General features: G+C 44.1%; 1 protein-coding gene across 1 annotated transcript in view; it reads left to right on the forward strand.

Moving 5' to 3' along the window:
- SDE2 (SDE2 telomere maintenance homolog) overlaps positions 1–25,808 on the forward strand; it is a 153,304-nt gene extending 127,496 nt beyond the window's left edge. The window contains exons 6-7 of the mRNA XM_069236176.1: positions 10,624–11,185; positions 25,395–25,808. Of these exons, the coding sequence (XP_069092277.1) occupies positions 10,624–11,185; positions 25,395–25,610 (778 nt within the window). The 3' untranslated portion in view covers positions 25,611–25,808. The remainder of the gene's footprint in view (positions 1–10,623; positions 11,186–25,394) is intronic.
- Positions 25,809–26,756: the final 948 nt, after the last annotated feature.

Genomic DNA, 26,756 nt, shown 5'->3' on the forward strand with positions numbered 1-26,756 from the left:
GCACCAACGGGAGGAGAGGTTGTGACGCAGAGTGATGGTGAATCATCTCAAATATGACTGAAGGTGTTGGGACGGGCATCAGAATGTTGAGTTTTGCAGCTCCTCTCACCAGGACATCTTGGAAGGTAGTAATATCCTCCACTGGGGAGACTCGCGGTGACAGCGAGTCTAACAGAGCTGGTGAATATCTTCCTGTAGAAGTGGAAACAGAACAATAGGAGTGATGTCTAGATCTTGTGTGCTATCTTGATTGTGATCTATAAAAGTAATGGTGATGACGAGCTCCTTGAAGAATGCTGGGATCTGTGGCTTCTGAAATGACGCATGTTCTTTAAATCGATATGCGTGGTAAAACTCTAGGCTTTGGAAGAGGGGCCTCCAAAGGTGGAGTTGAAATTGGTGCCAGTGGAAGAGGTGCCAGAAGTGAAGGCTGTGGAGGTGGCAGTGGTGGAGGAGGAGGAGGAGGAGTAGATGGTGGCACAACCAGGAAACGTGTCAAATAAAGAAGGCATTTTATTTAACAAAATATACATTTTTTTCACTTGTGTTTTTCTTAATTTGGTAGGTATAATAACACATCATGAGATTAGGAAAACAATATGGTACAGTACAATACATAATCGAGATGAAAAGTCCTCCAATTATATTCCTCGAAGATAACACAGCCCGTGATAGTCGTCCCACCCCCTCCCCCTTTATTGGGAATGAATCCCTGGTTTTTCCCCAAATGTCCTCAAATTTACACATAGGGCCCATGCGTTGAGCATATAATTGCTCTTTCAAACGTACCACTTTCATCTTGGCTTCCCATGTTCTATAAGTAGGAGGAACTGGCAACTTCCAGGTTTGAAGAACCAAAGATTTAGCAATGAGAGATGCAATAAACAAAGTTTGCTTCAAGCAGGTTTACAGACCTGGGTGTCTCGAAATACCGAACAGTGCTCCAGCCGGCTCTGGAGTAAGGGTAACCGAAATTGCGGAACTTACCCATTCAAATATTTTCGCCCAAAATCCTACCAAATATGTACAGGTAAAACTTAAGTGAAACTAATCCCCCTGACTCGCCTTACACCGCTGACAGGAGCCGGACACATCAGGAAATAGTTCCTTAGTCGGGCTGGGGTGTAATAGAGCATCCATTTAGAATAAAATGCAATTTGTTTAAATTTGCCCCTCTAGTTGCTTTATATGATACGATCTTGTACTTTTTCCATTGCTGTAAGTTGATCTTACATCCTGTTAAACTCTAGGCTCTCATCAAGAACCGAGAGACAATTATTGACGAGAGCCAAGAATTAAGGATCCTATACCTGCTACTTATGCCTTGTATATTCCCATAGAAGGCCTGAAACATAGTAGAGCTGGATGCATCAGTTGTTCTCTCGATAGTTAGGAGAAAATGCTGGGTTTGAATAAAGGAGTACCTGAGATCGTCTGAAATAGTAGTTGCATCAGTTTGCCATTGAACACATGTCTTAATTTGGTCACCTATTAAAAAGTCTGAGAATATCTTGAAGCCCGCCTGTTCCCAATTTTGAACATATACCTGGTTTAAGTCGAAACCTAACATCCAAGAATCACGAAGCATGAATGCCGGATGGAAGCTTGGAATTTGATATTTCTCCTGCACTGACAAAGTCCTGGTGCGGATTGTTAACGGCAGCTTATATCTCACATGCTTAGGCAGTTGTTGGATTTTGAGGGAAAGGGGAAGCTGAGTGCTACTTTCTATTACCATACATTTGAGATAAAAATGGGAGTTGTGATGAGGCAGCTCTTGAGGCCCAATCCAAAAAGGTTGCTTCGTAATATTTGATGAAATTAGGTAGCACTAGCGCCCCATTCTCAACCATGAGAGCTAGCTTTTCGAGCTGAAATCGAGGTTTCTTATTGGCACATAAAAACTGTTGAATCATTGAATCGGTCTTTAAAGAATTTTAGGGAAATTTTAAGGATTATGCTCGAAAAAATAAATAAAAACAGAGGAAGAATCATAATTTTAACTAATGCCACCCGCCCTATGATTGTCAAAGAAGAGGCTTGCCATTTCTGAAGTAGACCATGGGCTTTCGTGAAGACAGATGCATAGTTGAGAAAAGATCTGAAAAATTGTGTTACAAATACCCCATAATACCTAATAGGGCTATATAACTGGGACTGGACCCGTATTACCCCTGGCAGGATCGAGGATTGAACAGAAGAGCTTCAGACTTGGAATGATTAATCCTGTAGCCACAGAGGTCCGAAAAGACCTTGATCCTTGATAAAGCTCTAGCAATATTAGACAGATCAGCATGAAGATAAAGAATCATGTCATCAGCGAATAGTTTCAGTTTAGGTGCTTGTGAGAGTGGAGGATGTATGAAATTATCTTGACGAATAGCCGCTGCAAGAGGTTTGATAAAAAGTGCAAAAAGCACCGGAGAGAGGGGCAGCCCTGCCTCGTAGCCCCCGAAACTTGTACAGACCCTACTATTTGTGCATTAATTAAAATCCTGGCTTGGGCCTTGACAAACAAGCTGCGCAGGATCTGAATAAACTGCTCGGGGGAACCTAAACCTTTCCAAAATCGTAAACAGAACCTCCCATTTGACCTGATCGAATGCCTAATCGGATCAAGCATGATAACGGCTGCAGGGTAGTTATGAGAAAAATAATAAATTGCTGACGAGCCTGTCTGGTAGAAAGCCACACTGATTCTCGTGGATAAGCGCTTGGGTTACCTATGCCATTCTAGCTGCCAATATTTTAGTAAAGAGTTTTAATCTGGTGATACGAGTCCGGGTTTTCCGGTGGCTTGTCCTTTTTCTTTTTTTTTTTTTTAAATTGACTGTGGCTCTGGTAAAAGAGGGTGGACTCTCCACCCCTCTGAGTATCGCATTAAAAAGGCTAACCAAGAACTCAGCTAATTGGCCCAGTAAAGTTTTATAAATTTCGGATGGAAGGCCATCTTCTCAGGAGGTATTTCCGTTAGGTATGTCCTGTATTGCTTCTGTTACTTCTGAGAGAGTGTTAGGAGCTGATAGTAAGACTTGAGCCTCTTCGTCTAACCTTGGTAGTTCGAGTGAATTTAAATATTGATTAATCTGAGGTGAGTTAGCTTGTGCCGTAGCAGTATAGAGATTTGTATAGGGGGAGAGGAAAACCTCTATATCTTTAGACTGGTTCACAATTACGCCTCGACCCTCATTGAATATAGATTTAATAAAATTAGTATTAGACTTTCTTTTTACTGACCAGGCCAAGAACTTCCCCACATGCTCATTCTCTTCGTAATGTCACTGAAAGATTGTATGCCGATTAAGAATTTTCCGAGACATATAATAATCTCTCAGGCGATTCTGAGCCCTTTCAAGTCTACAAGCTATCTAATGATCATGTACTATCTGGTGACTCCTTGATGCTTGATCAAGTTCTTGTTAAAGTTTAACATTTTTCTCTTTGGCTGCTCTAACCATGTAAGATTTAAAGGATACAATTTTGCGTCATATATAGACTTTGGAGGCTTCCCAAAAATTGAAAAGGGGGGCCGAGCCTTTATTAATCTTCAAAAATTCAGTGACTGATGGTTTGAGAGTTGTAACCCAACCTTCATCTGCTAAAAGGGACTTATCAAAGCTCCATCCCCATTCTTCTGCTTTCTGTCATATTGATACTAACCTGGGGAACAGAATGATCTGAAAAAAGGGTTAGCAAAAATATCCAAACCCTGCTTTGCCAAAGAGAATAAAGCTAAAATAGAATCGATCCTAGAGGCTGTATTATACCTTTTAGAAAAGCAGGTAAATTCCCTCCCCTAGGGATGGTCTGCCCTCCAAGCATCTACCAGCACCAGATCGGAAACCATCTTGGTGAGCAGTCGAGATGCTCTAGGTTTATTCTGAATTTTATTCCTGAGTGAGGTATCCATCTGTATATTGGGTATAATATTGAAATCGCCCAAAATGGAAAAAAAAAAACAGGAAGTATAGATAATTGATCATATAAAGAGCTTGTATCGTCTTCATAGTCATAAAAGCTCACAAAATTAATATTCTTGCCTGATATTGATGTACTGATTATTATACATCTTGCCTGTGGATCCCTAAAGTCCTGGTTTATCACCACCAAGAAAGTCCTATGTGACTAAATGCCCTGCCCCCCCCCCCCGAACTGCTGCATTGGCTGACGCAAAAAAAAAAAATGGGCGATTAAAATTAGGCATGGGCAGCTTTCCCTGGAGTTTTAGATGAGTCTCCTGAAGAAGGAATATCTGGGATTGTAATGCCTTCATCCAATTGAGTATTGTTTGACACTTTTCATTGTTATTGGCCCCATTCAAGTTGCAAGCAACAGTTTTAAAGCTATTTCCTGCTATCCCCTATTTTTTGAGTAGAGAGTTAGGGAGCCACGGCCTTGCCCTTAATGGGCCATTTTCGCTCGAATATAATCATACACCTATTAATATATGTACCTTTACAATTATTGCCTGCCTTTTTTTCCCCCGTACAATAAACCCCCCACCAAAAAATTTGTTCCCCTCCCACTGCCTCCACGAAAGACCCAACACATCACGGTCCCCACCAAGTGTAGGCCGGTGGAATCACCCTTATGTACATATAGTAACATGGAATTAACAAAGTCAAACTCAGCAGAGAAAAAAGAAAGAAAAAAGAGCAACCATTATATATAGTCTTAGCCCGCACTTAGTGCTTTGTAGCACTCATGCTACTTCTTAAGGGAGTCCAAAAAGTCCAGTGGCTCCTTGAAAAGATGTGTGCCTGGCCCTTATGAAAGACTTAAGTTTGGCAAGCTGGACAGTACTAGCTGGTACCCCTAGCCTTTTAAAATTGTCAATAAGACTAACAAATTTATGACGTCAATATGCTGTTGTCAGACATATCGTAGAAGACCTGGAAGGAGAAGTCTCCCTCTACATTAAACGCTTTCCTTTTTATAGCTTGTGATACGATTTGCTCTTTAATCCTTATCTTTAGGTAATTAGAAATGTATAATTTACAGAGAGGAGCAATGCATATGGGACACCAAGAAGAAGGGGAAGAAAAAGGAAAGGAAGAAAAAAAAAAAAAGATTTCTTCTATGTCTACTAATTAGACTAGTGGTTATTTAAAGAGTAAGATGGGTCACTTGACTTGAACACTTGGAGGGCCAGGAGGAAGACAGTGATGGTTGAAACGCGTCGCCCTAAACCTGTGATTACTTGAGGCTTTTGAATTTATATGGAATTCCTGACATGAATAAAGGACAGTAAACTGTATGGAGTGCCATCGTTTGAATCTTATGTGAAGCATATTTAAAATGGGTCCTGTGCCCATTGTTTGAGCACCCACCTCGTCAGGCGAGCACAGGAAGAATAACAGGACATGCTTGGAGATATATATGTGTGTGTATATATATATATATATATATATATATATATATATATATATATATATATATGTTTCTTGGCCATTTTTAAGTACAATATGAAGAATTTGGCAACTGTAGCCTGTTCTTGTAAGCTGCATAGTATTTGTCTCTTGAGTGACTGCAGGCTTTCCCGAAGAAAGGCGAACATCTACACTTAAGAAGTTATACTATGGAAAAGTGCTCCGGAATCCCCGCACATGGGTGGGACTATTCAGTACTTATGACTATCAGTGGAGATCCCCTAAGAGAGAACACTGTTTACTTCCTTACAGATTGCATGTTACAATGAATTTACACAGCATACAACTTTATTCCTAGTCACAAGACATCATTGCCATAGTTTACCCGTAGCAATAAATGTAACTCCTTGCCTCTTGGTTTTTAATTGCATTTTTTTTGGGGGGGTGGGGAATATGCTATTTATTACCATTGTTAAGGGAAGGAAGGGCATCATGACACACTTGAGGATTTGCCTCTCATCAGGTCTCCTCCCCACACTCGGCAAATATAAAAGATACTATATGGCACACTGCACGTATGTAATACATATAAATAAGGGTTTGGTGTATTTTCCCTAAAAACTAAAAAAAAAAAAAAAAAAAGTTTGCACCAGTGTGCATGTATAAATCTGTATATACACCAGAAATGTGTTTAGAGCATGTGTACCTCTAGATCACATTATGTGCACATTCCTGCTGTTTAGTTGCAAGTTGGTTTTCTCCAATGAAGGATTTTGTTATGGGGTGACTCATAGTACTTCCCCTGAAACTCATTTTGCACCAGGACAGAATCCACCCCAGGTTTTTTTTTTTTCTCCCACTATCTGACTACGATGTATTTGGACTGCTCCGTTACCTTTGTGTGTTAAAGTTAACATTTTGACACTGGAGAACCAGGGAAAACTTCAAACAAGGCATTGAGAATTACCAAAAGAACTTAGACCGCCACAGAACCGAGTGATCTCGCAACCTGGTCATACGAATATAACTAGTTTGGAAGATGGTATAAAAAAAATACTGAAAGTAGATACGTCATGCAGAGGTGCAGTGTCCCATCCGCCAAACTCTGAATAAGGGCCTCAACACAGCATCTCTATATACAAACAAAAAGAGGATGAAAATGTATTTTCAAAAGCAGTATCACATGTAACCCTATGTTCATTGCACTGTAAAAGTTGCAGTAGAAACTTTAGACAGACCAACAGAGACATGTCTGGCATAAGCCTTACCCCCCTTCTACCTTTCCGTCTCTCAGGGCAGATCTTTGTGAAACTTGCCATGCCAGACTTAAACAGTATTAACTTCTTTTGAAAGTTTCATACAGATCGTCAAACATCACCAAAGATATGAGCTAAATAAAAAAAATACTTTTCAGTGCAAAGCTGGTATTTTGCAATGTATTGCTGAGTAATCTGTAAGTATAACCAGTGTTGTCTGTTTTAGTTTCGCTAGGAGAGATGATGTATCATGAACTGTCTTTTTAGCATTGCCATTTTTCTTATGGTCCTAGTGTGCAATGTGTTTTCCCAGCTCTTATTGTTCAACACACAGTTTCATTATTGCGGTTCCTTTCATAGTTCTTGTGCAAAGGCGCACATGGGTGTGAAAGCAAGGGCTCTGGTACTTTATGCAGAGGACTTCTGTTTTCTGAGAGAATGAGTTGCTATTCTTCTGAACTCTAAAGGTTGTAAACGTATGCCCTGAATGACTTAACCCCTTTGCTGCCAGGCCTTTTCCCCCTCCTGTGCCAGGCCATTTTTTTTGGCTATTTGGGGCAGTTTGCACTTAGGCCCTCATAACTTTTTGTCCACATAAGCTAGCCAAGCCAAATTTGCGTCCTTTTTTTCCAACATCCTAGGGATTCTAGAGGTACCCAGACGTTGTGGGTTCCCCTGAAGGAGGCCAAGAAATTAGCCAAAATACAGTGAAAATGTTTTTTTTTTTTTTTTTTTTTCAAAAAAAGTGGCTGCAGAAGAAGGCTTGTGGTTTTTTCCCTGAAAATGGCATCAACAAAGGGTTTGCGGTGCTACAATCACCAGCTTCCAGGAACAGGCAGACTTGAATCAGAAAACCCAATTTTTCAACACAAATTTGGCATTTTACTGGGACATACCACATTTTTACAATTTTTTGTACTTTCAGCCTCCTTCCAGTCAGTGACAGAAATGGGCATGAAACCAATGCTGGATCCCAGAAACCTAAACATTTCTGAAAAGTAGACAAAATTCTGAATTCAGCAAGGGGTCATTTGTGTAGATCCTACAAGGGTTTCCTACAGACAATAACAACTGAAAAAGAAAAATATTGAAATTGAGGTGAAAAAAACAGCAATTTTTCTCTACGTTTTACTCTTTTTCCTGCAATGTCAGATTTTCGAAAGCAATATACCATTACGTCTGCTGGACTCCTCTGGTTGCGCGGATATATAGGGCTTGTAGGTTCATCAAGAACCCTAGGTACCCAGAGCCAATAAATGAGCTGCACCCTGCAGTGCGTTTTCATTCTATACCGGGTATACAGCAATTCATTTGCTGAAATATAAAGAGTGAAAAATAGCTATCAAGAAAACCTTTGTATTTCCAAAATGGGCACAAGATAATTTGCACATCTCTGAATTCCGGGGTGCCCATACTAGCATGTGAATTTCAGGGCATTTCTCAAATGTCTTTTTTACACTCTCTCGTATATTTGGAAGGAAAAAATGTAGGGAAAGACAAGGGGCAATAACACTTCTTTTGTTATTCTATGTTCCCCCAAGTCTCCCGATAAAAATGATACCTCACTTGTGTGGTTAGGCCTAGCGCCCGCGACAGGAAATGCCACTAAACACAACGTGGACACATCACAATTTTGGGCAGAAAACAGGGGTGTTTTTTGCAAAGTGCCCACCTGTAGGTTTTGGCCTCTAGCTCAGCCGGCACCTAGGGAAACCTACCAAACCTGTGCATACTTGAAAACTAGAGACCTAGGGGAATCCAAGATGGGGTGACTTGTGGGGCTCTGACCAGGTTCTGTTACCCAGAATCCTTTGCAAACCTCAAAATGTGGCTAAAAAAACACATTTTGGTGACAGAAAGTTCTGGAATCTGAGAGGAGCCACAAATTTCCTTCCACCCAGCGTTCCCCCAAGACTCTAGATAAAAATGGTACCTCGCGTGTGGGTAGGCCTAGCGCACACAAAAGGAAATGGCCCAAAACACAACGTGGACACATCACATTTTTTCACAGAAAACAGAGGTGTTTTTTGCAAAGTGCCTACCTGTGGATTTTGGCCTCTAGCTCAGCTGGCCCCAGGGGGGGGGCAGAAATGGCCTAAAATAAATTTGCCCCCCACCCCCACTGGAGTGACCCTTGTCCAAGGGGTCGCTCACCATCTGTAAAACAAAAAAATAAAAAAATCCCCGGTGCCTAGTGGTTTCTGCCCCCCTTGGGGGCAGATCGGCCTAATCAAAATAGGCTGATCTGCCCCCTAGGGGGGCAGAAATTGCCTAAAATACATTTTCCCCCCAGGGGAGCGACCCTTGCCTAAGGGGTCGCTCCCCTTGCGTGAAATTCACGTAAAAAAAAGACGCTCCCCATCTCTTAAAAAAAAAAAAAAAAACACACAAAATAAGAATTTGCCCTGGCGTCTTGAGGTTTCTGCCAGATCTGCCTAATATTAGGCTGATCTGCCCCAGTTGGGCAGAAATGGCCTAAAATAAATCATAAAGCATTTCTCTTTCGATTGCGCTGGAAGCTGAGCTTCCAGCGCGATGGGGGAGGCCGTGTGACAAATCAGCGCGCGCTGACGTCACGGGGTGGGTGTGGGGGGGGGGGGGGGGGTCAGGGGTGGGAAGGGCTTCCCCTTCCATCCCTGCCTTGGGGGGGTGGGTGGGGAGCACAGGGGGGAGCGCTAGCGCTCCCCCCAGTTCCCGGGTGTACTGGACGAGGTCATCTCATCCAAGGCACTCGAGAGGTCTACCATAAAAGCCGTTCACTGCCCCACTGCTTCTTGGAAACACACACTCAAAATATGTAGGTTCTCCTTTCTCTTGTGTTTTAATCCTCACTAGGTATGCTATATCCTCCAGCACTTTACATTTTCTAAATGTTTAAAATGTAATTTGCTACTGCAAAGGTGAGTATGGGGCATATTTACAGAAAGAACTGGGCCAAAATAGAATGCCAGAAAACAGATGCTCATCCTGGAAAGAATAAAGCAATTGAAGATGTAGGTCTCACGATTAAGAGTTAAAGATGCAACAGGAGAGAACAGCAGTCCACGCACACTATTCATTGTAATGTATCCATGCAGTTTTCTGAAAAGGTTCTAGGACATTCAGGTGAGTTTTGGGAATGATTCTGTTTGTGATACAGTGGTGATGGAATACTAGAAAGCAAGAAGCAGAAACTAACAAATCTAGGATTTGTAAAGCGTGGCAACTGACTCGTGAGGGTCTCAAGGCGCTGAAGTGTGGGCACAGGGAGATTAAGTGATTTGCTCAGAATCACAGGATGTTGAGCTGCAGACTTTGGAACCAAGAGAACCAGGAGTTAGGCCTCATCCTCTCACTAAATATTGGAGGAAAGAGTCCAAGAAAAAATATGAATTCCTGAATTAAGTGTGCTTGGGAATTTGGTATGTACTGTTCTTTTGAATGTAGAGTACGTTTTTTGTGGATTGTTCATGATCACTTCTCCCAGATCTTTAGTTGCCCGCAGTAAACACCTTGTCTCTGACACTTTGTAATTGGGAAACACACTGGAGAGAATTTAATGTAGTGTCACTGAGGAAAAGGGTTCAGTTGATGATCCTTGGTTCCTAATGTGTACTCCCTTTTCACAATCCCATTTCATATTTGCATTTACAAAACTTTGGGAAACCAAATGTGCCATCTTTAATTTGGTTAATTGAAGGTCAGAAAAATTGGGACTCTGGTACCAAAATCTCTTATACATGTATTACCACAATGAATTACAAAGAATGTGTTCACTAACTCAATATGCATCTTTTAGGCGGTTGGTGGTGGTGTGCTCTAACACTGGCTTTTCGAACAGATTAACCAAAAGTTGTATTTCTTCCATCTCTTGTGTTCTCACTGTGATGGATTTTCATCAGTGTGGATACACACTTTACCTTTGACTAGAGGATTTCTAATTGTCAGCTTACCTACTGGAACATATTGTGGTGTTTAATTTCTCAACACTCTCTTAAACGTGTTTGTCTCTCCAACAGGACAGGAATAGAAGGTGTGGAGGATTCTAGTAGTGGTGGAGATGAAAGTGATGGTGAGGACTCCACCAGTATGTCAGGAGCAAGTGAGGAATCCACGGGTAATCCTGCAGAGGGAACTGAAAGTGAAGCATCAGAGGGGAGCAGTTCACAGAAAAATGAGGCATGCACATCACACTCCGGTGCTTTGCTAACATCCCAGGAGCATAATGGGGATTTTGAAGAAGGTTCACAAAGCAACATGCCCAAATTAGAAATGCAGAACACAGATTCAAATCCTGGAAAGCATGAAGCAGCTGACGATGCGGATCTTGCAGTTGAGAGAGTTAGAGAACCCACAGACGAGGACAGCAGTTCAGACAAAACCAACCAGTGTACTTTAGCCACTGAGTTTTCTGAAAAGACTCCAGAACTTTTAGGTGATTTAGAGAACAATTCCGTTTGTGATACAGTGGCAACGGACGTTTCCCCCCAAAATGAACAGACTGGAAGGCAAGAAGCAGAATGTAACAAATACAAAGAACAAACATTAATTCCTGAAGTTGGAAGTATGTCTAAAAGTTTGGTGAGTAGTGTTTTTTTTGGCAGTAGTATTCCTACTGTGGATTTTTCATGAAGACCTCTCAAATCTTTGACCACGATATGAACTGATTCCCTGGTGCTTTTTGATTGGGAAGTATTTTGGAGAGAATAAAAATGTTGTGCCACTGAGGAAAATGTTCAGTCGATGGTCCTTAATGCGCCATCCCCTTTCATAATTCAATTTAACATTTGCTTATACATATACATAATTTGGGAAGCCAAATGTACTACCTTATATTTTGGTTAATTGTAAGTCATTTCTTTCATTGGTGGGGGGTAAGCTCATTTTCCTTCGTAGTAGGTCTACATTATCCTCTATTCAGCACAGGAGGATCTAGTCTTACTAACTTTAGACTGTTAAATAACCATTCCTTGAAGAAACTGGCCACGTTTTGTTGCAGGAAGAATACTCTGTGCCTTTCAATGAAATCATGTTAAAATCTACAATTGACTTTTGCGTGCTTTTAAGTAGCTCACTACATTTAATTGAATTTGATGCATCTATTTACATACCCCAAGAAGCCAGGTGGTTGAGGACCTGGCTGAGGTAGCAGTAGATGTAATATATTGGTTGGTAGAAAACAGAGTGGTTATGGGGACCACACCATACATGGCCTGATGCCATGAAAATGACCAGACATCCTTGGGATTATTGGCAGGTATAGTGCACAGTCTGAAGCAGATAGAATGTGCTTGGTGGCAGATATGATAAGGGGTCTAATAAACTAATGACTGTGTTGTTAATCCAGTTCTACCTTCTCTCCTGAAACTAATTATATTTTGTGTACGCATTGAGAGACAGTTACCAAAACAGCAGTCCTCCATGTGCCTTATAAATCATAATATACCTTCAAACAAATTGCTAGAGGAGAGGTGTGCAGGAGGCTGGCTCAGCTTTATGGTGTACACCTATGGTGAGGCACTGTATACTGAGTCCAGGCAACCCTTAGTGATAGTGAATAAGTGTCCAGATAGCAGAAGCTCTTTATGGGGTAGCTGAGGTGAGCAACTCAAGCTAGTCCAGGAGGAATGTAAAGCACTTGCAGCACCACCATTGTCGGGCAATAGCTTAGTCACCGGAAAGAACCACATAAGTGTTGCAAAAATAAAGGGTACTTTATTACAGCACTACTTCTAAACTGACATTGGTATATCTCCCTTTGGAGATATGACATACAATTATACACACAAAATAACCATCAAAAATAGCATAGAAATATACAGGGCTTTAGGGGAGGGCCAAACCATATACCAAAAACGTGGAATGTGAAAGTGGGAACTCCAGCCAAGGTAAGTGTGGTGGTTAGCTAGGGGCTGGGATCAGTTAGAAACACCAGAAGTAAGTAGGTAACCCAAACAACCAGGAGTAAGTCAGTTACCCACTCAGTTGTCCCATAGGCTAACACAGGAAGCAGTGCTTGGAGTTTGTGGAGTTCAGGACCCTTTCCAGCGGACCTGAGGACATCAGCAGGCAAGAGGATAGATAGAGAGTGCCTCTACCCAAGGATACCCAGAAGACAAGGAGTACCTACACCAGAGACCCAGATGCAGAGGGGAGAAGGAACTCTCTCAGAAGACTGTGGATGCTTCAGATTGTCCAGCTGCTGTCATGATCCGTGGACCAGGCCAGTGGAACCCAGGGACGGATTCTAGACGTGGAGGACCTGTAAAGGAAGCAGACTGAGTCCAGCACCCACAGAGGTGCCCAGGTTGTGCAGGTGGCAATGCCCACCCTCCTGAAGATGAAATTCCTGCAAGTCAGTGGAAGAAGTTCCGCTGCAGGGTCGAGGAGTCAGTGAAGATCCCAGGAGAGGCCTACAAGCTGTCCGTCAACGGTTGCCGGATTGCAGAAGGATCGGTGACCAGATAGGTCACCAAGCACTGGCAAGTGAAAATGAAAGCAGAAGAAAAAGTTGTAAGGACCAGCAAGATCCGGGTGACTCTACACAGGAAGGCCAACTGAAGTCGATGGAGCCCCCACAAGTGACTCAAAAGCGCCAGTCACAGGGAGGCCTTACCAGGCCCAGCAAAACAGAAGTCTCATGTCGCAGGAGTCACAGGACAGCAGCTGGTCTTCGGTTTGCGGAGTTCTGGGGGCCCGGGCTACTTAGAGGCTGAAGACCTCCCGGAGGAAGAGTCACCAAGCCTTGGCAACTGCAACATTCGCAGTGCACAGGGGAGCCAGTCCAGTGACCGGAGCAAGGACCTACAGTCTCACAACTTGGATAGAAGTCAAGTAGGACCCACAGGATACACAGACTCACCACCTATGTTGCAGGATCTTCGGATGTCCAGAGACGGCAAACCCCACCAACCGGTTGATAATCCCTTGAGGTGCCTGTGGATGCAGGGGAGTGACTCCTTCACTCCAAAGGAGATTCCTTTTTGCTTCCTGGTGCAAACAGAGTCCTTGTGACCCTGGAGGATGCACAGCCTTGGATGTTGCAGAATTCTTGCAGGATCGTAGAAACAGTATTGCAATGGGAGATTTCCCACCAGAACCAGACTTATTAGGTTCGAGGCGAAGACCAGCAGCAGTTCCAGAGGCCAGGAGCAGAAGATGTCTTGCAGATAGGTCCTTGTACGGTGTTGCTCAACGCATCTGCAGACCCACCCACGTGGGAGCCCTTAAATAACTTTAAAGGGGGTTGGTCACTTTCTGCAGTGACCTACCCTTTAAAGGGTGTCAGGGACATCACCTGCCTGGCATAACTAACCAGATGCTCCCAGGGGCCTCTTCACATCTTGTTTTCAAGATGGCAGAATCAAATGGCCACCTGGCAGAGCTCTGTCAAGCCCCCTCCCCCCCCAAAAGCGGATGAGTTGGACAGGGGGGGTGTCACTCCCCTGTCCTGTGTGTGGTTTCGTGCCAGAGCTGGAACTGGGGGTTCCTGAACTGGTGCAAACCAGATTATGCAAGGAGGGCACCAAATGTGCCCTTCAAAGCAGTCTGGTGGCGCTCAGAGGCCACCCCAGCCCTTAGACACCTAATACACAGGGAGAGGTGGTCACCCCTCTCCCTTGCAGGAAATCCTTTGCTCTGCTCCTCAGCAGGAGGGCAGAATCATGTCTGGGGTCAGCAGCAGCGTGGGCTGCCAGCTGGACCCAGTAAGGCTGCACAGGCAGAACTGGGGGAATCCCCAGAGTACATGGTATTGTGCAACTGTTACTGGAATTGGTGTAGTTGCATGATTCCAAGATGTTTGATACCAAACATGCCTACGTTCGGAGTAGCCATTATGTAGTTGGACCCACTTATGTTGACCAGTGTCCACTACACACCGTAAGATGGCATCCCCGCACTTAGAGTCCATGAATTGCCTGAGGTCTTTAGAGGTACCCTGCTCATGCAAGGGGTACCCTCACACTAAGAAGGCATGCACCTTGCCCTTGGGTTGAATGGCCTACCAGAGGGCTGACTTATAATGTCTAAGTGCAGTGGTAAGGTTTGGAAGTGAAAGGGTGCTTGCACCCTTTCACGCAGGCTGCAATGGCAGGCCTGCCATCGCAGTTTGCATGGGCTCCTATGGGTGGCATTATGCTTGCTGCAGCCCATAAGGGGACCCCCGGGTGCACCAAAAAGCCTCCGATGTCCTGAGATTCTTCTCTCACAAGCCAGAAAATAAAACTGGGTTAGAACCCCCACACCCCCTCCCCAGTTCTTAAAGGGACAGGATTTCTTTTCTGTTCTGCCTGTGCCTAATGCAAGCCAAACAGTACATTTTCCCTTCATGTTCGGTATTGAAAACAGTGCCTTTTTGTCTGCATGTGAATGCTGCAAAACAGTTCTATAAATATAAGCTGAAGAGTTATTTGAACAGTCATAAAAACAATGAGACCTTTGTTAGGCGCCCATCCCATTGACATATGGACAAAAGACATTCTCTAATGCTATTTCCATGGAAGAAAAGTATATAAAAAGCCGTTCCGGGAACGGCGCTAACAGCAGGGAATTATTCTAATATTTAAAACTTCAATGACGCTATCTACCATGCAGAATCAGGACTACAGGTACGTAACCTTTACATATACTGCAGCCAATCAAAATGTATTTATTTTGCCTAATACTTTTTAACCATAAACACAAATACATAAAAACAATTCAATAAAGTTAATATAAAATGTTTACATGTATAGTTAAGCATTATTCTTTCAGTCATTTAAAAAACTTGGGTTAAAAAAAACAACCGAGACATAAATCTCACAACAACATGCAAATAGCTAACCACAGAAGAGCATACTAGATAGAGCTATGGCTAGCATTCGAAGAGTAAGGAAATCAGCTATGAAAGTCCTTAGGCTTTCAGACTTTAGCACTGCTCGAATAAATGTGTTCATCATGCTTTTATAAGGATCACTAAAAAGTATCATGGAATGTATAGAAATATTATCACATGTACAGAACCAAGGTGATTCTGAGTAACCCAAATCCCTTTGCTAAGACGAGTATATGTGGTACAATGCCAAAACTGTCTAGTGAGAAACTTTTGCTTATATGAGGAAAGGAAGAGACCCAAGTAAAACTCTAGCTCTGAAGTTTGTAACAGACAGTACTACTTACTGACTGTTTACGGAGCTGCATTTCCTCCATAGGATTGTGCTACAGAACCAAGAAAACTTTTTGGCCCAGAGTTAATTTTTTGTTCCAATCTTCCCATGGGACTTATTCAGCTCAGGCTGTCTCAAATCAACAGCGATTCTACTTAAGTATTGCAACCACTGAATTTAGCCTTTGGCTTCCATATTCACACAGGCCACTAATATTTCTCAGTTAAGAATAGAAGCGTGGTTAGAACCCACAAGATGCATATTACCAATGGAGCTGTTTTAATTCATCCTCCATATAGCCGAAGGCTAGTTCCTTGTGACAAGGGAAAGGGGGAGAACTTTGTAGCAAACCCAGAAGATGTCTGCAGCATGTTTTTCTTCAGTCTCGAAAGATTGATGAAACCCCACACATCTGCCACCATAGAAATTCATGTTGTTCATAGATGGTTAGGATATGGGCCAGGGGGTTATTGCTCATTGTAGTGGCAAAAAAGACACCACCTATAGCTTGGTTCTATTTTGCATCAGATATAAACACCCTTTTCTGTTTTCAAAATTATTCCGAAAAGCCTCTACTTGCGCTTTTCTTTATATATATATTTATGCCTGGTGTTCTCATGGCCCTTGTTAAGTATAAACATGAATTATGTTAAACTCCATCGCTTTGTTTCAAGATATTAAGCAAAAAGTAGATATATTTACAGAATCAGACCCCATGCTCTGACGAATAAAACCCAATTGCAGAGTACCCCTGCAGGCTTTACTATACTTGCCGATCAGCAAGTGTACATTTAAATACTGCTCAGCAGTTCCCAAATACCCTCTAAAGCCAGATTCAGTTTCCCCCAGGGCCCCTTTGTTCTGGGCTCAAGGTTGTATTTTTCTTCATCAAGAATCACATTGGCCACTTTCGCAATCAATCATTTTAAGTTCATGAGAGATCCAATGCAAGAACAATTGTCAGAAATATTTCTTTTGGCAGCTCCCACTGGCCCCATCTCCATAACCTGCTGCATCAAGAACTCTCGAAGAGGATCCAGAAACCTTGACAAATAAGATTTCCCCTTGTTTTCAAAACAGTGATTTGCTGGACATAACATGGCGTTTTTATGCTGTATTGTCTGAGCTATTTATTTTAATCTCATTAAATGACGACCAACCAAGGAGTGCAGCATTGTATGGCGCAGAGCTGTGGGGCCACAGCCCCATGGGTCCTCTGGATGTCAGTGAGAGCAGTTTCAGAGGAGCTTTACACATGCAAGGGGAAAGTCACCCTCTTAGTTCCCCTTGGATTGGACCTTGATCTTAAGCCTGTTTCTGAGCTGGCCTCTCTAAGACTGCTGCTCTTTTGGGTTCGCATATGGGCCGTTGATGAATTGCGATCCTTTAGAGAAGGTGTCGTTGATATCCTTAATTTATGCAATGCCAATAAGCGGCTGGCCTAAGTCAAAAAGTCATTCTATGGCTAGGGTTTCTGTTAATTTGTGGGAAGAGCATTCCATCACGTCTACTGCTGTTATTGTCAAATTCAGATATTGGGTTATAGCTGCTGCTCAGAATGAACCGTCTAGTTCCACAGGCAGCAGCATTAGGTTTCTCTTACTGCACAAGTGTGCCCAAGGCAATGTTTTAACCTTAACAGCCGGTCCCACGCACATGTTGTCCTCTTTTGCAGTTTAGGTAGAGTATTTTGCCAATTGCCGTGTTTACATCAACATGGGTCACTTCTCAGGCAAGGTCTACTTTGTGCCAGTCATGCATGCTTTTTGATGAGACAGAGTAACATCTGCTATTTTTTTGCCCAAAATATTCTAGACCAAGAGCTAGGTCCATTATGTCTCTGTGCCGTTTTCTGGGAATGACAAATGGTACAAATGCTCTAAAAATTGATTCTACTACTGTGGCTGCTGTATCTAAAGTTCTGTATGCCGCTTGGTCCATTAGACATAATGTGACCGCCTGATCATTAATGACTAGCCCTACTTAAGGACTTGTTTATGTACCTTGTTTGATTAAATCAATTAATTTGCCCTAATCAATAGGATTTTAATTTTTTTAACTGTTTTATATTTGTTCAGATTTTTGCACAATCAACTGCATGTATTCTTTTAACAATGAAACATGTTTGATCCGTCAAACATTAAACTTGAAATGATCTGTGTGCACAGATGTTGTGAAATGCAGAAGTACATATTTTGGCAACCGTGATATAGTACTTCTGCTTTTGCCCTAGCAAGCCTCAGTATAATATTATGATCCCTAAAATTTACAACCATTGCTTTGCAGCTGCGCCTGGAATAGGGCCATTTCCCTGTGTGCACCCTCCACCGTGAACTGAGCTGACATCTGAGCCTGTTTGGGCTACTTTTTGCGAAGGAGTCCACAAAGCGCTTCATATTGCTTACTTTTGTTAATTCTAGCACATTTTTCCTTTGCAAACTAACCTCAAGATACTCATCTTTTGCTGGTGCCATGTTACATTTACTCTCCAGATTGGTTAAAGTAAATTGCACGGATGTTTAAAGCCAATTAGCATGCTTGTCAGGATTTATTTTAATGAAGGCTGCTTTGCAGGATCGAGTCTGCACAAAGTAAAAATCCTGAGCAGTGCATATCTTACATGCATCATATGTAATTTTAGATTTATTCTTGTTGTTTTTAGTCATGTTCCAGATGTATCTATTGCCTGCAGTGCGAAGTTCTAGCTGATTCAATATACTTGTCGCTGACAGAGTGATACCACTTAGTACAGTACCCTCAAATGTTTTAGGTGATTCCGTATTCTGTTCACCTATTAATAGTTCCTTGCTGGAAGCCAGTAGTAACAGTATCTCTGCACTGCACCAAGTAGAGTTGCCAAAGTGAGACAGTAATGGGAGAAAGAATGTGCTACTGATGCCCTCCGATAGGGTACACTAAGCTTCAGAACTGTACTCAAAAGAAAGCAGCAAGCATTAAGAAGTTCTTCCTCTCTGACTCAGGTTGTCTGACAGAATATCAATGTCAAAAATGTCATATGGACAGAATATTGTCAAAAATATTGAGGGCCAAAATATCGAGAAGGTACGTGCAAAGAGGTAAGTATAGATTGACTATTCTTGACTCTGCATCTACATACCTTGAAGTTACATCTTGTCAAGATACATTTATATGGAGTGAAGTATAGTAAAAATGTGCTTACCAGTCGAAACTTACCATTACAATATTTTTGTCCTTGATTTTCTTGACATAATATTATACTCAAACACCCTGACACATCTTGTGCACCTGATCAGGTGATCAGCTGAGACAGTCCAGTCGGGCAGTGCTATAACACAAATTTCTTGGAAATATCTGGTTGGCACCAACCTGGCAAGACCTGTTGTAGAGGAATTCCTGACTTCCCAGCTTTCTACCTTTGCAGTTACCTCAATACCCACCACTTTCCTCTCTTCCGAGAGGATGGGTACTGTAGTGACTTGACAGCCCCTCACTCAGTGGTACTTCCAACTGGCTGGCCTCACACACAAGACTTTAAGGTGCTAGTAAACCCACACAGAGCACCTCAACAATGGAGATGGGACAATGGAAATGGTAGTAGCACCTGATTCCCTCTCAGACACTCTCCTCCCGAGCAGTGAGTCCAGGGTATTCAGGCTGATCCCGATATTTCAGCTTCTATCCTGGGTTTCGATGAGACTGACTCTGAGGCCGCTGGCCCTAATTTCCTCCTGCATCCTGCTAGTAAATCATGCCTGGTGGCGTATGCAGGCTCTGCAGTGGGACCCGAAGTTCCAGTTGGTGCAGCATCAGGGATAACTCTTCGACAAGGTCCAGATCCTTGGGGGAACTGCAAAAGACCTTCATTGGTGGATTATGAACTGTGATTGGGTTAGTGGCAGACTTCATTCCTTTTCCCCCAAGACCTCACAGTATTGACAGATGCGTCTCTTCCAGGATGGGGTGGCCATCTGGGAGAGGTGAATTTGAGGCTCCACATCAACCTGTTGGAGCTTCAGGCGAATCCGTCAGGCATTGATGGCATTTCTTCCCTCTGTCAAGGAGAAGTAATTGCAGATGTTCATGGACAACACCGCCCCCATGTGTACTGCAACAAGCAGGGTGGAGTTGTGAACCCTTTGTCAGGAGCCTCTGTGCCTCTCGACATAGCTGGAACAGCAGGGCATAACCCTGGTGGTTCAACACCTGGCAGGTTCTCTGAATGCCAGAGTGGACAAACTCAGCAATCGATGCCTAGCAGATCACAAGTGGCATCTCCACCCCAGATAGTTAAACTCCTCCCTCGAGTATTGCAAATGACCTGGGAGAGAATGAAGGACCGCATCCTCCTGTGGGGCGTACAACACAGATTTATCCCAATTGATCTGGTAGCCAGAGTAGCTCCCATACTCTGCAAACACTTGAAAAAGTCTTGGAAGGGTTTCAAGGGGCCTTTTAAGTATATCATCTGCGCACAATGAAATCATCCATCTCTCCCTCTTTCAATTTAAACCCACTTAACGCTGGATGCGCCTGAATCTGGCACAACGACAATTCTACTGGGAGGACAAACAACTGGGGGGGGCGGGAGGAGGGAGGTCCAATGCACAGCATTGAATGCTTTTTCAGCATTAAGGGCAAAAAACGTGCAAATCAGGGCACAGTAGTACGGTATGTATTGAGTTATGTGTACGTCTTAGATTATACCTTGTGGAGCGTCCCGGCATAAAGCCGGATTGGTCTCTATGGACCAAGGGGGTGATAACTCCATGTAAGCGCATTGCTAAAACCGTGGTTAGAACTTTCACCTCTACATTAAGGAGGGAAATCGGTCTATACAATGAACAGGATGTTTTAGGCCTCCCTTCCTTGTGGATTACCACTATTTCTGCCAGTCTCAGGTCCGGGGGAGGGCCCAGTGACCTCTCACCTCCAGGAGCATATCCAACAGATGAGGGGCCAAAATATCGCTAAATCTTTTAAATGGCTCCGCTGGGACGTTCCTGGAACGCAGCTTAACGGTGGCCGTTTTGATCTCCAAGGCGATCTCTCCTTCTAGCCCCTCCCAAGCCTCTATATTCAAGAACGGGACATTAATGCCCTGCAAATATCCTCTAATCCGGGGGGACATCCTGTAGTGGACATGTCGCATATAACTCCCGGTAATACCCGGCAAAAGCCTCCGCTATGCCTTTATTGGAGATAACCCTTTTGCCCTCCTGGGTCACTATCTCATCTATCCACCTGGCTTCCATTTCCTTCTTTCCCAGCCAAACGAGGAGCTTCCCTGCTTTATCCCCGTGTCATATAGCCGATATTAGGCATTACGCAGCTGGGCCTTAGCCTCATTCTCTGCCGCCTCCTTGTATTCAGCCCTCACAAGCTTCAGCTGACGAAGAGCAAGAGGGGGGGTGGAGGCGGGCACCCGTCCCAGAGCCTCTTCCAAAGCCAGAAGCTGTGGCTCATACACTACCGGAGACTCAACCGATCCCACTTTTTCTTGGAAATATAGTTCAGTGTCCACCCGCAGCCCATATGCCACCTCTCAGTCCTGCAAGTCCCAGGCTCTTAGTCTCCATCTCCGTGTCCCCTCTCCACGCCTCCCAAACCACACTAGCAGAGGCAAATGATCAGACAAACCCCATGCCAGATAATCTGCCTGGAGGACAGACCCTACCTACTCTCAGCTACTCCAGATCACCATCACATCACTAAAATCACTCTCTTATCATATGGAGCGGAGACTCTGTCTCCAATAAAATCTCTGCCAGTTTCTCTAGCAAGGGAGACTGAAGCATGGGTGGAGCATAAGCACTCAAGAGTAGTACCTCATGTCCACCCCAGAACCCCTGCACTCCGACATATGTACCTGCCGGATCCGTCCACTGCCTCATGCGTTGGAAGGGCTCTTCTCCCCCAAGAGCCAGAAGTAAAGCCCACATGGGCTAATGTAACATAGGGCCCTCTACCCAAGAATGTACGCTTTGTTCCTTTGAGATGTCTCCTGCAGGAGCACTACATCTGGGTGCAGCCTCCTTATATATTGAGACACCAACCCACACTTAACCTTGTCCCCCCAATCCATTCACATTTTGTGGATCTACCCTGGGAAGCCCCAGATCACCCATAGAGCCCATGATTATTCAAAGGGTGGAGGCAGTATGTGAGAGCACATCCTACACCTGCTGCCCCTACAAAAGCCCACTGGACGCCCAGAGTCTGATATCCCATCAGAGGAGACGTACTATATGCCTGTGCCTGCAGATTCCTTACTCTAAACAACACATAAAGAACAAGCCCCCTCAAAACAAGTCCAGCTCCCGATTTCCCCGCCCCCCCCCCCAAACCTCCTACAAAACCCATGCCTCCTCAGTTGTTTAGAAGAAAAAGGTTTTCCCTTGGAACAGGACCTTCTATTTGGCTGGGAAAAGGAGCTTATACTGCAGCTGAAAGCTGCGGAGTTTGGCCTTCACAGAGTCAAACGTGCAGCGCTGCCTCTGAACTTCTCTGGTGTAGTTGGGGAAGATAAGAGTCTCAGAGTCTTGAAAGTTTAGAAAGCGGGCAATTATTGGACTAGAAGGGGCCGCTGGAGGGGGTCTACCCCCCCCAAGAGCCCAATGGGCACATTCAATCACAAAAGAAGCCAAGAACTTTTAAGCCGGCAGAACTTGCTGCAGCCATGTATCTATTAAACAGCCCACGTTCGTCCCTTCAGCCCCTTCCTGGAAGACCACAAATCTCAGGTTGTTTCTGTGGGCCCAGTTTTCTGCATCCTCCAGCCGCCACATAATATCCTTATTAAGGACCCTGGCTTCTGCCATTTTTTTATGGAGCTTTCAGACCGTGTCCTCAAGGTCTGATATCCGAGTCTCCAGCAACATGACATGCTCCACCACATTCCGGAGATCTTAACGCAGGAGGGAAACCTCTGATCTTGGGAGGACTGAATTTCAGTCAGAAGAGCAGTTTTGTCTGGCACTGCAGGGGGCTCCAGGACTTTTGGGGGGGTCACCACCTTTGTGTATTGGTCTATGCGGCCCTGCTGGGCCGGCTTAGGATCTTCATCTCTCTCAATCCTGTCCCCACCAGCACACATGACACCAGGGGACGTCCCACGGCGAGGCCTTCTCAAGCAGCAACCTCTATCTGTTCCAGCAGCGTGCGACTCTCAGCCAAGAGGAGGAGGGGGTGTGGGGGTTAGAGTGGAGAGTCGGGGAGAGTATACCCTTAACTACCACCCTTCCAAAGGTCCCCTCTCTGGCGTGATCTCCCTGGCGAACTCTGGGCCTCACCTCTCGCACTTCAGTGCGCGTCCGTCTGCCGCAAGGCATTCCATGCTCTCACCAGGTGAGGCCTCTTTTCGCTCTCTCCAGTCTCCTCTGAACAGACTGCCTTCGCCCGATCAAGTGTAGGGGGGAATCTGCAGGACACACTCTTGCCTGGGAGATTCCTCCTGGTCTCGGTGCCCCCCCCCACCCCCCCCACCACGCCAGTCCGGCATCAGAGGCGCCTCAGCAAACACGCAAGCCCTATGGACCAGATGGCGGGCCAGGCGTCACCCCTCCTCCTGCCTCCACTCAGGGTGCTCTGCCAGCGGCTGTCCGGTCTCACCTCACTGTCCCAGGGCCCAGACTGGGAGGCATACAGATCACCATGCAGGATTCCTTGAGGCCGAGACTGAGCTCTCTCAGTAAGCAGTTTCCAAGGCAGTAATCGCTCAGCAATGCTTTTCATTGCAAGTGGAGTTCAGGCCACCTGTACGCCTTTCTGCCCATACCATTCCTGCCCAGAGTTCTCAAGAAGATCAAGAATGGCCGGGCCCAGGTATTCCTTGTGGCTCTGGACTGGTCACCGATTGTGGTATCCTGAGCTTTTGAAGTTGAGCATCGATCCTCCGATCAGGCTGCCCCTTCAGGAGGATCTTCTGTTGCAGCAGCAGGGGAGGGTTCTCCACCCAAACCTGTCAACTCTGAACCTTCATGCGTGGCGATTGAGCGGCGACAGTTGACAGCCTTCGACCTTCTCCTGAAGTCTGTAATGTTATTTTAGCAGCCTGGCGTTTCTCCACAAAAACAGTATATGCCTACAGTTGGCAAAGATTTGTAAAATATTGTACAGAGAAGTCTGAAGATCCTCTTTCTGCTTCTCTCTCTGACGTTCTTCTTTTCATTCTATCTCTTGCCCAGCAGGGTTCTGCTCCCGGCACTCTTAAGGGCTATCTGTCTGCTCTATCCGCTTTTCTATGACTCCCTGACCAACCCTTTTTAAGTCCCCTACTGTAAATAGGTTTCTCAAAGGGCTTGTACATGTTTCCCCCTACGCCCTTTATCATGCCTCAGTGGTTTCTTAATTTAGTTCACATACCTTATGTGCTCCCTTCGATCCACTGTACAATTGTCCCTTCCTGCTACTTACCATCAAGACAGCCTTCTTCATGGCAATAACATCTGCCCAGAGGGTGAGTGAGCTGCAGTCCTCCATAACTCAATTTTTCCTGGCAAGGTGGTGCTTCGCACCAGTGCCTCTTTCCTCCCAAAGGTGTGACCCCATTTCATTTGTGACAAACTGTCACCCTGTCTACCTTCTTTGCTCCCCCGCATTCCTCTAAAGAAGAGGAGCAACTCCACTGACTAGACCCAAAAACAGCATTGTCATTCTGCCTTAAAGCACAAGAGTTCCAGGTGGGCGACCAACTCTTTGTGGGATTTGTGGGAGCAAAGAAAGGTCGGGTCCTTTTCCCGCTGGGTCATTCTCGCTATAAGATCTGCTACACCCTGGCAAAGAAGCAGCCTCCTGAGGGCTTAAGAACCCAATCCACCAGGGGAAAAGCTGTGACCCTGGTGTTAGCTTGTGGCGTCACAGTCCTGGACATGTCAGGCAGCAATCTGGACATCCCTGCACACAATAGCCAAACACTACTGCCTGGACAGTCAGGTCCGCAGGGATAGGCATTTCACCCGTTGGGCCCCTCAGCCCATCACCAGGATGATATAGCTTGGGTATCTATTCAGAGGAGAGGAATCTGCAGATAGAAGTCTCTAACAAGTGAACAAGTTACTTATCTTCAGAAATGCATTTTCTGGTAGATATTCTATTTAGCGGCAGATTCCTTACACCCACCCATGCCTCCCCTGCTCTGAGGACTCATTTGCTAGGGTCAGGGTGATCCCTTTCAGCGCCCTAGTTTCGAGACACATACACGCCACTTCTTTTCATGGCTCTGCGCTCCTGGCGTGGAAAGTCATGATTAAAGTGTCGTCCACGCATGGGTAGCGCCTATATAGGTAACTGTGACATCACACCAACGGTGCCACACACAACCAAACATTGCCACCCGATGGCGCATTCAGGGGTATTGATCAAGCAAAAGTTTCGGGATCGAGTTTGACGCTTGGGGAAATTCAAAAGTAAGGAATCTGCACCTCGATATTCTCTACCAGATAATGAGTTACCTTAGGTAGGTAACTTGTTCTTTAAGAACACAAACTTTTTTAACCCGAAGAATAAAGATCATTAATGGTTTGTGCTCAAACTTGGAAACCTAACTGAAATCCAAAAAGCTCAGCATGCTTTTTTTGCAAGTGAAAAGAGGCCAGCAAACAGGCTCTAGCAATAAGTCTGCTATCTGATGAAGTATTAATTCGTGTACCTCTTCTCTTCTGCAGGCTCCTTCCCCGGTGGACCTTGAGGACTTCTCATCTGCTGCCACACTGGAGCATCTTGGATTAGAAACACTGAAGCAGGAGTTGATGTCTCGTGGACTGAAATGTGGGGGCACTTTACAAGAAAGAGCTGCCAGGCTTTTTTCTGTTAAAGGACTGACCAGAAACCAGATAGATCCATCCTTGTTTGCAAAACCTTCCAAGGGGAAAAAGAAATGACAACGTATTCCAGACAAATGTGCCTTTTAAAAAAAAAAGTGTTCTCTTATGATAAGTTGTTCCTTAATGATTGTATTTGTAAATCGATGGAATTCAAATAAATGATGTTTAAAAATGGAGACTTTTTGAGACATCAAGGAAAGTAATGTATGTAAACTGGCTGTGAAATGAATGACCGAATAAATATTTTAAGGATCACAGATGTATTCTGGTGTGACAGCACTATAATAATTTGTTTTAAGGATTGTATTAGTGTTTTAGAATAAACCATGTCACACACCAGAAAGTCGTCTTTGCACCATAAGAAACAAAGGGCCAAGAACAGACATCAAAATATGTCGATTCTGGCGCTTAAGTAAAGGCACAAATATATTTTTATAAGAAAAGTTTTCTTGCCACATACTCTGTCTGATCCAAATGCATAGAATAATTTACTGTTGCTTGGCTAAATCCCCAAATAAAATTATAAAAACATTTCTTGGTTTAGGGTGCCTCTCATGTTTTTTTGTGTTATCCAGCAGGGTAGAATACTTCATTATCAGTAGTCTGAATCCCAGAAAACATTTTAAACAATTTCTCACTTTAGGTTTTCTTTAGTCTGTTTTATTTGCATTATCCAGACGCATAGAATACTTCAATGTTGCTATGCGGAGTTCGAGAAAACATTTTAAACATTGTCTTCCTTTGTTTCCTCTCATCTGTTTCATTATGCAAAAATAAATCCATATTTTAAAACAATCAAAAGTACTTGTAATGAAAACAGGGCCTCACATTTTTGGACACAGTTTCTACCTTTCCAACACTATTTTTAACTTTCTTTTTTCTGATCTGAAGGTATTTATTCACACTTTGGAGTCTCTATCCTCAGATGAGTGAACAGGGCATAGTTTAGTAATTTATTTTGAAACGCTGATTATTCTTCTGTTGAGAAGTGACGTTTCGAGATAGTCATTGTAAAGAGACATTTTAAGTGTGTTGTCTGTCTGCCACATGAACATGATGAAGCTTTGTATGCATAGACACTCCCAAAATAGCTTGTGGCTACTGAGAAAGTAAAAATGCATTGCCCTCAATGATTATTCTGAAAAGTCCAGACATAAACCATCAGTAGCTTCACATTCCTCGAGCTGATTTCAGTCCCAGAAA

Source organism: Pleurodeles waltl, chromosome 5 (assembly GCF_031143425.1).
Source record: "Pleurodeles waltl isolate 20211129_DDA chromosome 5, aPleWal1.hap1.20221129, whole genome shotgun sequence".
Taxonomy (NCBI): Eukaryota; Metazoa; Chordata; class Amphibia; order Caudata; family Salamandridae; genus Pleurodeles; species Pleurodeles waltl.